Genomic DNA, 13,331 nt, shown 5'->3' with positions numbered 1-13,331 from the left:
AACGGACACTAGAGGCGCCCCTATCGTGTGTCATATTTCAAACATTCAAATTACCAATTTTAATTCTTATTTAAATTAACAATATGAATTATTATTATTCATTTGGCAATAAATTATTATTTGGTCAATATAACAATATAAATAATTCAGTATATTTATAATAGGAATTTATTATTTCAGGGGCTTATATCTCGCAAAGGGTCGCGAGTAGGGGTATGGTTCCTTTGCCTTTTTGTTCGCACAGGGGGCTACAGTTTGGGGGGGGATCGCCACCTCTTCACCTAATCTTACCATTGGGACTTTAACACTGCTGTACAGCATATTGATAGGAACAAAAAAGTCAAAGGAACCGTGCTTCATGGAAATTTGTAAACAACGCCCACTAGGGGGCATCCCGGGCTACTAGTTATAAATATTTTGTTAATTTATGTTGCTCATTTTTGAGCTACTGTAGCTATTTCTAATCTTTCTATAAACCAATCTTCAACATTATGAGCTAAATTCAAAAAGTTCCAGGACTGGTGACACGGTGCTACAATCAACCACATGCTGAACTTGCGTAAACTAGTGTGTGTATGTATATATATATAATAGACATCATTATTCAGGTTCCCACCAAATTTCATGCCATTATTGTATGCAGTATTTGTTTCTTACTTGTTAGATTGGATCTGTTTTCACCAATTTGTGATTTTCCTTGCTTTGTAAAATGAATTTTTTCAAGTAACAGCATGTGTGTGAAATTTTATTTTAAACCTGGCAAGACTGCAACAGAAAAAGTGATTATATGAGATGAAATAGATTTATGGCTATGATCCTGAGACCAAACATAATCAAATCAGTAAAAAAAATCATGGCTCACACAGACCAAAGGAAGCATGCCAAGTGAAGTGCAATCAAGAGCATGCTCATATTTCCCTTCCTATAAAAAAAATTCAATTTTTCAAGAATTTATTCCCCAAGGTCAAACTAAATCAAAGGTTTTATATGGATGCTTGAGGCACCTACATGAAAATATCATACAAAAAAAGACCAATATTTGGAAAGCTCAAAACTAACTGTTGTATCATGACAACGCTCCATTCACACAACTGTATCTATTCAAAAGTTTGTTGCCAAAAATAAAATGGCTGTGGTTCCCTACCTTCCTTATTTACCAGATTTGGCGCCATGCAACATTTTTCTATTTCCACAGCTAAAAAACAGTGCTGAAAGAATATCAATTTGAGAACATTGATTACATTCAAACAGAATCATAGCAAGTGCTTAACAATGTAAAAGAAAAAAGTTCCAAAAATGTTTTGAAAACTGGGAGAAGCACTGGAATCTATGTATAGCTGCAGAAGAAACTTATTTTGAAGGCAACAATTCTCAATAAATTAACATGTACATCAGACATTTTTTACTGGATCAGTCCCAGAACTTTTTGATTGCTCCTCGTATTTTCCACGATTTGTTTTTATTCCTTGATAGTCAGATGGCCAAGGCTTAATGAAATCTATCATTCTGCAGGACCCAGAATTGAATCAGGATAGGTGGAGAATTCCAGCAATTTGCAATGGGTAGGCTGTCTCAGATATATTAGGTCTCATCCCTCACCATCTGTCACCCCATTATGGTCTTGACCAAATCCATTATGAGTGTAAAATATATATGTGGTATACTTGCAGAACCAATTGACAGCATATATTGAGGGTTACTTGTATAACAGTTACTCAAAGTATAAAAATCTTTTAAAAACTTTCTTTCCTGTACTTGCTTAAAAACTACCATTTTTTTTAATCTTGCTGACTGACATGATGTCATAGGGTGAAATACTATTCTCAATGAGCCACATTACTGAAAGTAATATTCAATTTTTAACACTAACATTTATTTTTCAGCCCAAAATGTAGAAAATTCTTATTTTTACAAAAAAATCCTATGCAAGTTATCTCATAGCTGGTATATGAAACAGAAAATTCTTTGAATAGACAGCCTACAAGACAACTTAATCAATTTGGATAAAACAAAATATAATTAGAGGTCATGATAATGAAAAAGTCTCGCATTGATTGATTAGATTAAATGCTTTATTATTATTTAGTGCTAAGAAAAACAAATTATATGGCCAGAAAAAAAATGCATATTCTGGAAATAATTATACATAGTGACTAATCCTTTCCATCAAATAACATTTCAATTATAAAGTCTGAGATGGTCAATGAATCTCTTTTCTTCTACATTTCATTGGAAATAAAAAACCAAATGCTGTAAAGAAAATTAGAAATGAAGACATTTCATTACCTGGAAGCTATACCATCCACTGGAAAAAGAAAGTTATGCCTGAGCAAGCCATAATGCGTATGCACAAAATAAAAAAAAAACACGAAACATGCTATGCTATTATTGTTCTGTATTTCACATAAAAACCAGCTTCTCTTTGCAAAGTACTTTAACAAAATATTGTCAACATATTTTGTATTATTATTCTTCAATATTCTGTTCTCTAATGCCAAAGCTTATTTTTCAGTCTTATTTCAGATTTAAATTACACTTGTTTACTACAAATGTGGTTATTTATAAAGTTGAATTGCATTCAATGATAGAAATAAATATATTTGTAACACATTTTGCAAGACTGTTTTACAAGATAATTCATAAATGGTATCAGGTAATTCTTGATAAGTAGATTGACAACTACAATTTAACTTTCATTTTATAACAAACATGTTAAACAAGCACACTTAATCATAAAATCCTGATTTTTTAATATGTAAAATTTTTAAATATACAGTAGAACCTCGATTATCTGCCCTAATTGGGGACTGGGGTTGGTCGGATAATTGAAAAGTCGGATAACCGAAAAGTGTGAAAAAATCTATTATTAGTGTAGTATATTATTATATCCCATGTAATTAGTATATTAGTATATTGCTATTAACCTATTTTGTGTTGAATTTTCATCGATGTTAAGCCTAACAAAAATTTTTTAAAATAATAATTGTCGCTATTGTAGCGCCACATCACTAGCAGACATTTGAAATTTGCCGACTAGGACGGTCGGTTGATCGGGGGGTGGATAATCGAGGTTCTACTGTACATATAATCAATATAGCAATTTTTAAAAACACTCAGAATTATTCATTAGTTTCTAATTAATTTTTGATATATATATACAAAACATATATATCATGTTATCATATGTTTTTTATACTTAAACTTTTAATTATTTCTGTAAAACACGTAAAAAAAATTATTAGCTAGCTATTTGAAATTAAAATTTGAATTTTTTGTATGTAATCATGTAAATATTATCAAAGCTGATTCAAAAAACCACTAGCTAGACCAGATCATTAGACTGTCAGATTTAGTAATGATCCAATATAATTAAGCTGCATTGCCACAAATTTAATTTTTATTGAAATATTCTAAATTCAAATTTCCAAATCTAAATGTTTAGACCATTACTGTTCATAAAGAATTTGTTATGTAACAAATAATTCACGTATAAAAAGTTTGGATATTTTCTCTTTTTTTCAATTGCATCATGAAATATGTAACTAAACTGAATGATTAATATTTGGTTCACTACAAATTATGATTACAATTGGCATCATAAAAACATTTGATTTCAATTGCATCAATAATGACATTTGAAAAGCAAGTATATTTATCATATTTTTATCAATAATTTGTACTTTAACTTATCTTATTCTCCATATCAAAAACATTTATATTATTTAAATTGTTTTTATACCTAGTTTTCTATACAAATTACTTAGTCTAATACACATTTTCATTTGTTTTATTCTTGTATTTTATAAAAACTTATTGAATAAAATTAACAGAAAATACAAAAAAACTTAGAACTTAATTATTTTCTTTTAATTGCATACTTGATAATGTGAAATAAAAAATTATTGAAACAGTGAAATTACATAATCTAATATTTTTGAAAGCAGAACTGATAAATTAATTTTTTTTTCAAGATTATGTAGATGCAGGTATATCAATAATTGATTACTGGTGAAGTTCCAGCATTTTATGAAGACAGTACACACTTCTCCAACAATTAAATTTTGTTGATCAAAACAAAATGTTTTTAGCCTGATTAATAAGCCTTCATCAGGTTACAGAATAAAATTTAGATATTCCGTAATAGAATTTCTGTTTTCAAAACAATCTCTATTTAAATTTTGTTGCTGGAAAAATAAGTAAGGTGTGTTTAGTGTCTCCATAACAGATAAATTCATAATTTTAAATTACATTTCTTAACAATTTGTTAAAAAATAAAGCATTATTTTATTGACTTCGGACTGATGTAAAAATGTTTTTAAAATTTTCAAATTAAATATATATGTATTAATTTCTAAAGAATTAAGTTTTTTTTTTTTTGGTTTTTCATAGAAAATTATTTCATTCAGAAATATTACTTTTTTTTTAATATTAGTTTTATTGAAATTATGTGATTTGTTTACTTCTATTAGTTCTGATAATCAACTATAGACATAAAATATCATTTGAAGACAAAGACCGAGCATAGATAATACTGGTATGATAAAACAATCATGCAATATGAAAACAAATAACTTACCAATCATCATCCGAACAGTTTCTGCATTGAAAGGTTTCCATGTACCTATCAAAATACAAAGATTTTATATATTAATATTTTTATTTTGATAGCGCATGTATAATAATTAAGTTTAAGAATTATTCATTTTTAAAAGTAATACTAAATGTTACATTTTTCTAATACTATTGATTTTTGATGATTATCTTTTTTTAATATTTCTTTTGTCATTTCTATGAAAATAGATAATTTTTGTTTAAAATAATTTCAATTTCTTAATATTTCTGTATTCTCTTCCTATGTTTAATTAACCAAGATAATTCTAAAGTGAATTTTGGCATATAAAATCAATTTGAAATATACAATTTTCTTCAACTAAATTTAACTCAAAACTTTTATTTATAGGATTGATTTAGTATGTGTCCTGTTATAAGTAAATTTAGCATGTAATATTAGATTTGCTAAATTTACATATCTACTTATTTACAGTAGAACCCCTCTAGTCCGCCCTCGGCTAGTCCGTCACTCCGGTTAATCTGACTGTGGTCGGAGTCGAGAAACTTGTCCCGACTTGTCAGTGACTCACCGTCCGTAGCATTCTTCTGTGTTCGTTACAGTATATGTTTTACATTGTGTGTACGTGTAGAGTTTTGTGTGTGTTTTCAATATGTCAGGAGTGAAACGTAAACATGTTACTCTTTCATTAAATGAAAAATTAGCAGTGCTGCAAAGACTGGACAAAGGGAAGATTGTTTATTTTACTTTTTTCTGATAATCCAACCTTTTTTGCGTTCCGACCATACCCCCAGTCCCAAAGGTGATGGATTAGAGGGGTTCTACTGTATATTAATTTTATATTTTCATTTACAAGATGTGACAATTTAATTCCCATAATGCACCTTTAAAAAACACACACAGTAAGTCAATGTATAGATGCACAAGGAGATAATTTTGAGGTAATAGTAACCACTAGTGTTACTACCATCTTTAAAGTTATCTCCTTGTGCATCTATAAATTGACTTGCATCCATATATTCCCATTTCTGGAGGCAGGCCTGAAACTCCCTTTTCAAGAATACTGTTGGGTAGCCATCTCACATTCTATAGGATATCAGTTACATTAGAAAATATTCATCTCTTCACAGCTTTTAATTTTGGAAGTAGCCAGAAATCAGAGGGAGCAAAGTCTGGTGAATAGGCAGAATGATCTAATTGGGTAATTGCTTTTTTACAGAAAGTATCTCACTGTGAATGTACTGTGACATGTGGATCATTCATCAGGACGACATCTTGTCAGATCATAATTCGGGTCTTTCTTAAAACAGAATCTTGTGACGGATGAAGGGATGAAAATATTAGCTTGACCTTTGGTCATTTTACAATTTCGTCATTTGACTTAGATTTTTTCATCAAGAGCTATCATAAAAATTGTTTCCCACGGACTTGCTTCCTTGTTGAGGATAATCCATCTAGTCATTAATGTGTCACCTGGAACTTTTGATAAATTTCCAGTATTGGTTGCCAGGCCATTGGCAACAAACTCCTGACCTCATGGAAAAACCCCAGAAGGAAAATACCCAATAACCAGGGAGAGCTAAGAAAAAAAAATAGTCAAGTCAGTCGTCCTCCAAAGTCCATCCACAAAGAGTTGCCTCAAAAGTGTGTTAAAAGACTGTGCCTCCATCGATATCAACATACAGATACCTATCATGCCCAAGTTCTTGACTTATTCTACACCTGTCAGATACCTCCATCCGAAGACCTGTTACCCAAACAATTCAAATAAAAACCTGAAGAATCCTGTGTTTGAGTTATCCATCCTCAACTTCTTTATAAGGTATTTATCCACACACGAGTCATTTGTAAATTCTCTCTCTTGCAACAGTAAAATGCAAGAAAATAGGGATAAGATCATACATTGTGTACTCCTGCCCAATAAAATAAATTTGTTATTGTTTATTAATATGGAATCCAAGTGAATCACTTCCTCGTTTCTCTCTCCTCACCTCTACTCTGAATCCAACTGCCTACCCGCAACCGCTCGCATGACGTAAAGTCACGATTTCAGAGTCCTGCAAGACTCAGTGGTGTCACATCCTAACGCAGTGTCAAAGAGACACCGACCCTACGGTCACAATCTTAATCTCTTCAGCACTCTAAATAGCATTGTTGATTGACTGTTCTTGTTTTCAGCTGTCTGTTTCTAGAATCGTCAGTCATATCTCATCCATCTTTGAATCTCTAACACCACTCAAACACAGTTGACTTTCATATCATCTTCAACAAATGCCACTTTGCTTGATGTTCACATAAAATTTAATATTAATATGCTGATCTAAATCTCAATAAATAATCAGTGTTAATCCATTTCTGTGAGATTTCTCCTACTACATCAATAGTGTGTGATAAGTTCTTCTGAGAGCCAAATCTAAGCCCTCACATATTCAGTTTGTTTTATATAGATATATTAAACTGGCTCTTTGCTAAGTAAAGTAGAGAATACCTGACATTTGGACTAGAAAAGATTCCCAGTACTTTGTCAAAAGTATAAAATCATTATAATTAATCTTTAGTGGCTAATTCACAAACTTTTTATAAAGCATCTTAATTTATTCTAAACTCACTACCATTTCTAATATTACAAATATTGTAATATTAATGAATATTCAAATCCAAACTCAAAATCAATGAAAATAATGGTTAGATGACATGTTTCTATATAGGTTTGTCAGTCAATATAGCTATAAGTTGGACTTAATTCAGCATTATAAAAATAAAGTTCTTTTTCCTGAGATTTTTCCAATCAATTATTAAAAATAATTTTATTTTAATGAATAAAAAAGTTAAATTAATTAAAACCGTACAAATAAGTAACAAGTGTATAAGTAAAACAACAATAGACAACTGAAACACAGGAAATAAAAATTGAATTCAATTATAATAAAAGATTAGATTTTGAAAAGCCTGTATGACAAAAATATAGTTATGCAATCTGGTTATAGGTGTTATGTTAATAGAATATAAATTCCAAAAGTAATATAGAAATCAGAAAATAAAAATGAACTGAAATCAAGAAAATAATTATTTCCTTGATTTCCTTAGCCTCTGTAAAATAGTCATATCTGTACATGAAGATTGTATATTGCTGGTGATTATGAAAACAATGTCTAAAGACTTTTTGTATATTCAGTACTTTCATATTTTATTAACTGTAAATACCATTGCCCAACTTAAAATTAATTGAAACATTTACTCAGGAAACAGTTTTTTCAAGATGTGATATCATTTCTAGAATAGTATTATTTAGAAAAGTAAGTCAGGAATTCAGACAAGTTATTAGATGTAGATATTCTCCGTTAGAATACAATTTTTTCAATACTTTAATGAAAAATCTTTATTTTTAGTAATTTTAGTACTTGATTCCTTGCTGTTCTCTCTTGGTTGTAGGTTCTTTAAAATTAATTAAACACAAATTTTCTATGGAAACCTTATCATACATAAGCATTTTTTTTGATGAAAACAAATTTAATAATATACTAGATTATAACTTAAGAATACTCAGGCTCAACATCAAAGTCAAAACCCACGAAATAAATGAAGCTTACAACCCATTAATTATGTATTTTACAATTTAGAAAAATTCTTTAAAGATAAATTAAACAAATTTATTAATTCAATCAATAGCATTAAAAACATCAACCAGTTTATTGAAAATCTCCAAAAAAATTACTGTAAATAAAGATATTAGGATGTTGAGCCTGGATATAAAAATTATTTACTGTACCATTCTATACAAAAAAGTTCATATTAGATACATTACATAATTTAGGATGTGACAACAGGACAACTCAATTTGTTGAATGTGTTTTAGATAATGATTATTTTTTATTTATTTAGAACAAAAATTTTTATAGACAATTATAAGGTCTCATTATGGGCTCTTGCATTGATCCAAAACCTGCTGAACTCTGCATAATAAAAATTGATTGCATTATTAAAACCTTTGTGAAGTAATATTTTAATGTCATTATGTTGACAACTGCTTTGTTGTTTACAATATGAAATTAACAGTGTCTCAAATGATACTTCACTACACCAATAATATCCAAGATAACATATGCTTTGAAACAAAAAATGAAAATAATGGTGTTGAACTTTTTAGATATCACAGTTTAAAGATTTGATAATTTTTTCACTTTCACATATTTCAGTTAAACAACTGTCCCAACAGAATTATTGACAAATGGCTTTATATTCACAATAAAAACAATACCTAAAACATAGATAATTTATAAAAAATTAGATTACATTCTGGTAATTTTTGAAAACAAAAAAAATATTAAAACCATGCATTATTATTCTAGCCCCCACATTGAACAACAAAATCCAAAATTTCTTCAAAATCAGAGAACCAATTAACAAAAAGATATAAAGAAAATTATTATTTAACATTACATTTTCACATGTACTTGTCAACCAGTATATTATTACATAGGTGAGACAGGAAGAATGTTAAAAACCAGAAGAGCATATATGAGATATGAAGTATAATTACATTAATTAATAAAGCAAAACCTACATGCAATGAAATAACTGAATAATTTAAATATTAATTCTTTAAAAACTGAAGTAACAGATGAAAAATGTTTACATATCTAACTATCCTACTCGGTTTGTCTATCTCTTTTAGGGAGCATATTTTTCTATATTGCTTATGTAAACTGACCAGCTTTTGGTTTATCCAATATGGGATGCTCATGCCCCTCTCCTGTTGTTTCCACATCCAAGGCAAGCCTTCTTATCAACCTCTAGCCACATTATAATGTTAAGCAGCAAATTCCAAAACCACACATTTTTGTTTTTATTAATTTACCTTATATATATGCTAGTAGGATTCTTGTAACCTAGATTACATACTTTTCAGAGGAATTTCTTTCACAGCAGTGATTTGTTTTCCCAAAGAAATCTAAAATCCATGCAGTTGTATTGCAAGTATATTTTGTGAAATTTATTAATTTATATTATTTAGCCATATATAATGCAGTAAACAGTACCAGTTTTCTGAAAGCAGTCTACTTGATTACATAGCAAGGTGCCAACCAGAAGGATCAAGATATCAAAAGTTAAAAATACAGCCTCACCTCTAGATCAACCTCATTTGATGAATATCATGTTTACTTACAGATATGCACACTTAAAATGAACTAGGATTCTAAAGACAATTCTCCAGATTTCTTCAAAATACCAGATATTTTTCCAGAAAAGCTTGAAATACTGGAATTTTGGTTCCCTGACAAACTATTGGGACAACAGGAAAAAGTCAAAATAAACAACTGTTCTATACAATATCAGATGTGCACTTATGTACTCATTTACATCCTATAATAAAATGAACAAAGTTCAACAGGAGGGTGGGAAAAAGGAAAATTCAGTGCTGCTAATTAATTAAATATATCATTTTAATCTATAAAATTATTAAATAGTTGAAATATTTTTATTTTAAATAAGTATACTCAAAAAACAAACTTATCAATTATCCATCATAAAAAGAAATCAAGATTAAATCAGAACTATCATATACAATTTACTGTTATTTAGATGTTAGTTATATTATCCATTGTTTTTTTTTTAATAGTACATAGCAGGAAACTGTGCAGCTGTCTAGCAGTATTTTCCAACTGAAGAGAAATTCCCCCTTGATCAAAAATAATTAAGATTAAGACTAAGGGATTTTTGTAACTTTTAGGCAATTTATTTTCTTCATTTCAATTTTGTACAGTTAAAATGAAAAAAAAAAAAAAAAAACATTTGAATGATTAGTAATAGATTCATTTGAATGAAAAATAACCAATCACAAGCCATCTTATATAAATGTAAAGTTTTTTTAAATCATTTAACTGATACTCATGTAAAATAAATATTGTAATGTACCAAGCATGACTAATAAACAACAAAAAACACAACTAAATGTCTTATTTTTTAAGTTTTTTCTACAAAACGTGTCTCTGAGCTATATATTTTAGAATTAAACAATTAACTGCAAAAACCCCAGTCAGAAAAATTTAACTTTATATCTACTATGAATTTATCATATGATATTAAGTTTACAGACACTTTTCAACATAAATGCATTTACTTGTAATGGTTTTTAAATTTTTACAATGAATTAAATGTTTTTGTACAAAACTGCAAAACAAGCATTAAAAATTATGAAAATGTATACAAATTTGGTTTATATAAGCAAACAGCAAATTTATTCCAAATGAAATAATCTACCAGACACTATCAGCATCCTGTTCATGAACCATGGTTTTAGAAGTGAACTTTTACAAGATATTGACTCAATATTGAATGATTCAAGGGAGAAAAAAATCAGCACCCCAAAACAATATTTAAAACTAGTTTTTTTCTCTCTTAATATATGAATGGATTAAACAATGCTTATATTCATTAGTAGTATTAATAACACAAAGTAACTTGATGAAGAAACAGTGTATTACAGTATCATCATAACATAAAACTGTTCACTAAATATACAGTGTATTATATGAAATAGATTATAAGGTTCTTCTTGGAAAAAAAAATGAATGTATTATTTGACAAATAAAATAAATTCTGTCTGTGTGTGACCTAATGAAAGGAATATAAAAATTTTGAAGTGGAATCTCATGAAAGACAATGACTTTGAATTTTATATGCTTTTGTTTTTTTTTAATTAAAAACTTTGTGCTGTCAGCACTACAGAAGCATTTACAACAAGTTCATTGGCTGCGTTCAGTAGACTCAACAGTTCTGGAGCGGTTGAGTATTTTTCTGCTGAATGCCCTCTACAGTAGCACTCTTTCAAAACATGTTTGGTGTTTCGACGTTACATTTGGTAGTCTTTCATTTATGCTACCTATTGATACACAAAACCGACTAACGCATACATCACTCATCATTCAGCAGATCCAGGTTGCTAGTTGCTATATAACAGCTACTGATTTGCTCAGTTACAACTGTTGTGTCTGCTGAATGCAGCAGCCATCACGGATTTGGCCAAAGGTGAAGGAATTTTACATGCTGTCAGCAGTTGAATTTCTATAATCGAAATTTCATTGGATTCTAAAATTACCTTTAAGGATAAACTATATAGTTTCTATGTCAAAATTGGTTCAACCCAATTTACATTATGGGGTCACAGTTCTTACCATTAGATAATGCTCGTTGTAATTCCGTTGCTGTAATAGTCCCGCTTCTATCAGTATCAACCCTAATGTAAAACAAATACAAAAATTAAACTAAACTCCCAAATAACATTATAAATTCAACGTCAAATTAAATTTGTTCTATTTACCTTTGAAACAAATTCCATAAAAATTGTCTGTCTGGTTGTGCTTGCTGTCCGTAATACGACATCTTGCATCGATTTTTAAACTTAAAACATCAAATTAAAAGTTACAAGGAGTTAAATTCAGAACCGACGTCTGAAATAACACCTTATCAACGTCACGTGTTTAGATCATCGAACATGATGTAATCTGCCAGCGATGACGGAATGGAATGAAATAATTCAAATAAAAACAAAAATGAAAGAAAAACTATTTTTTNCCATAAAAATTGTCTGTCTGGTTGTGCTTGCTGTCCGTAATACGACATCTTGCATCGATTTTTAAACTTAAAACATCAAATTAAAAGTTACAAGGAGTTAAATTCAGAACCGACGTCTGAAATAACACCTTATCAACGTCACGTGTTTAGATCATCGAACATGATGTAATCTGCCAGCGATGACGGAATGGAATGAAATAATTCAAATAAAAACAAAAATGAAAGAAAAACTATTTTTTAAATTATATTAATAATATATATATTTATTTATTACTAGTAAAATAAATATAATTATAAATATCATGACTAAGTTTTAATTATAAATTCGATTTTTAATTTCTAAATTCTGATAGAATGTAAGAAGTGAGAAATTTAAAGTTAAATTAATATTTTAAATACGCCTTACATTATTTATCTTCAAATATAATTATCTATTTTTTTAATTCTTTTTGTATGATCGTAGAGACACGCAAATAAGTCAATATACTGTATTTGAATGAATTGTGGATCGATGAGATTTCAATCCGATATCGATTATCGGGTTGAAATACCGTATTGTATATCGAGCGCTTGTAATACAGTATATAATATTTGCTTGGACCTGCCCAAATGTCTCGTTATTTCTAAGTTAAAAAGTTAATTTGAACTAAAAACGGGCAGTTATAGATAAATTTTTTTATTTAAAGAAAATTTTAGTTAAATGAAATAACTCGGTGTTATGCTCATATAATTGTGCTTATGAAATATATATTTAATTATATTATGTATACGTTTATTCATTATAACAATGAAAAACTCGTTTAATCAATTGTGGTTTTAATTTTGACATGTACAGTATAATTATTGTTCTTTGGGTTTTTTCCAAAATAGCTTTTTTTTTTTATTTTTTTTTGTGAGTGCACCACTCTGGAGTGAGTATTACACTAGAACAATGAATACATAACTGGAATGACAAGAGATATACAATAAGTGACAATGCGCATACAGTATCAACCATAGCAGAGTCGGTAGATTAACTGGTCTTTCGACTTCCTATCTTCGCTCGTTGCCAGAATCAACTAGAGACAAATGTTACCACCAGGGGCACTGCAATCACTACAAGACCGCTAGATCGAATCCCTGTGAGGTCGAATGTTTTCTTTTTATTGAAAGATATATAACCTTCGAGTTCGATTTCATAATTTTT

General features: G+C 29.1%; 1 protein-coding gene across 1 annotated transcript in view; it reads right to left on the bottom strand.

Annotated features, from left to right (window-relative positions):
• Positions 1-12,097, bottom strand: part of LOC111631861 (programmed cell death protein 6-like) — a 23,199-nt gene extending 11,102 nt beyond the window's left edge. The window contains exons 1-3 of the mRNA XM_023376199.1: positions 11,892-12,097; positions 11,746-11,807; positions 4,577-4,621 (exon numbers count right to left, since the gene is read on the bottom strand). Of these exons, the coding sequence (XP_023231967.1) occupies positions 4,577-4,621; positions 11,746-11,807; positions 11,892-11,953 (169 nt within the window). The 5' untranslated portion in view covers positions 11,954-12,097. The remainder of the gene's footprint in view (positions 1-4,576; positions 4,622-11,745; positions 11,808-11,891) is intronic.
• Between the last annotated feature and the right edge of the window lie 1,234 nt (positions 12,098-13,331).

The sequence above is a fragment of the Centruroides sculpturatus genome, unplaced genomic scaffold, assembly GCF_000671375.1.
Source record: "Centruroides sculpturatus isolate CEXI.00-Female unplaced genomic scaffold, Cexi_2.0 scaffold695, whole genome shotgun sequence".
Classification (NCBI taxonomy): Eukaryota; Metazoa; Arthropoda; class Arachnida; order Scorpiones; family Buthidae; genus Centruroides; species Centruroides sculpturatus.
Note: the sequence above shows the minus strand (reverse complement) of the source record. Positions and strands in the feature narration are given on the sequence as shown.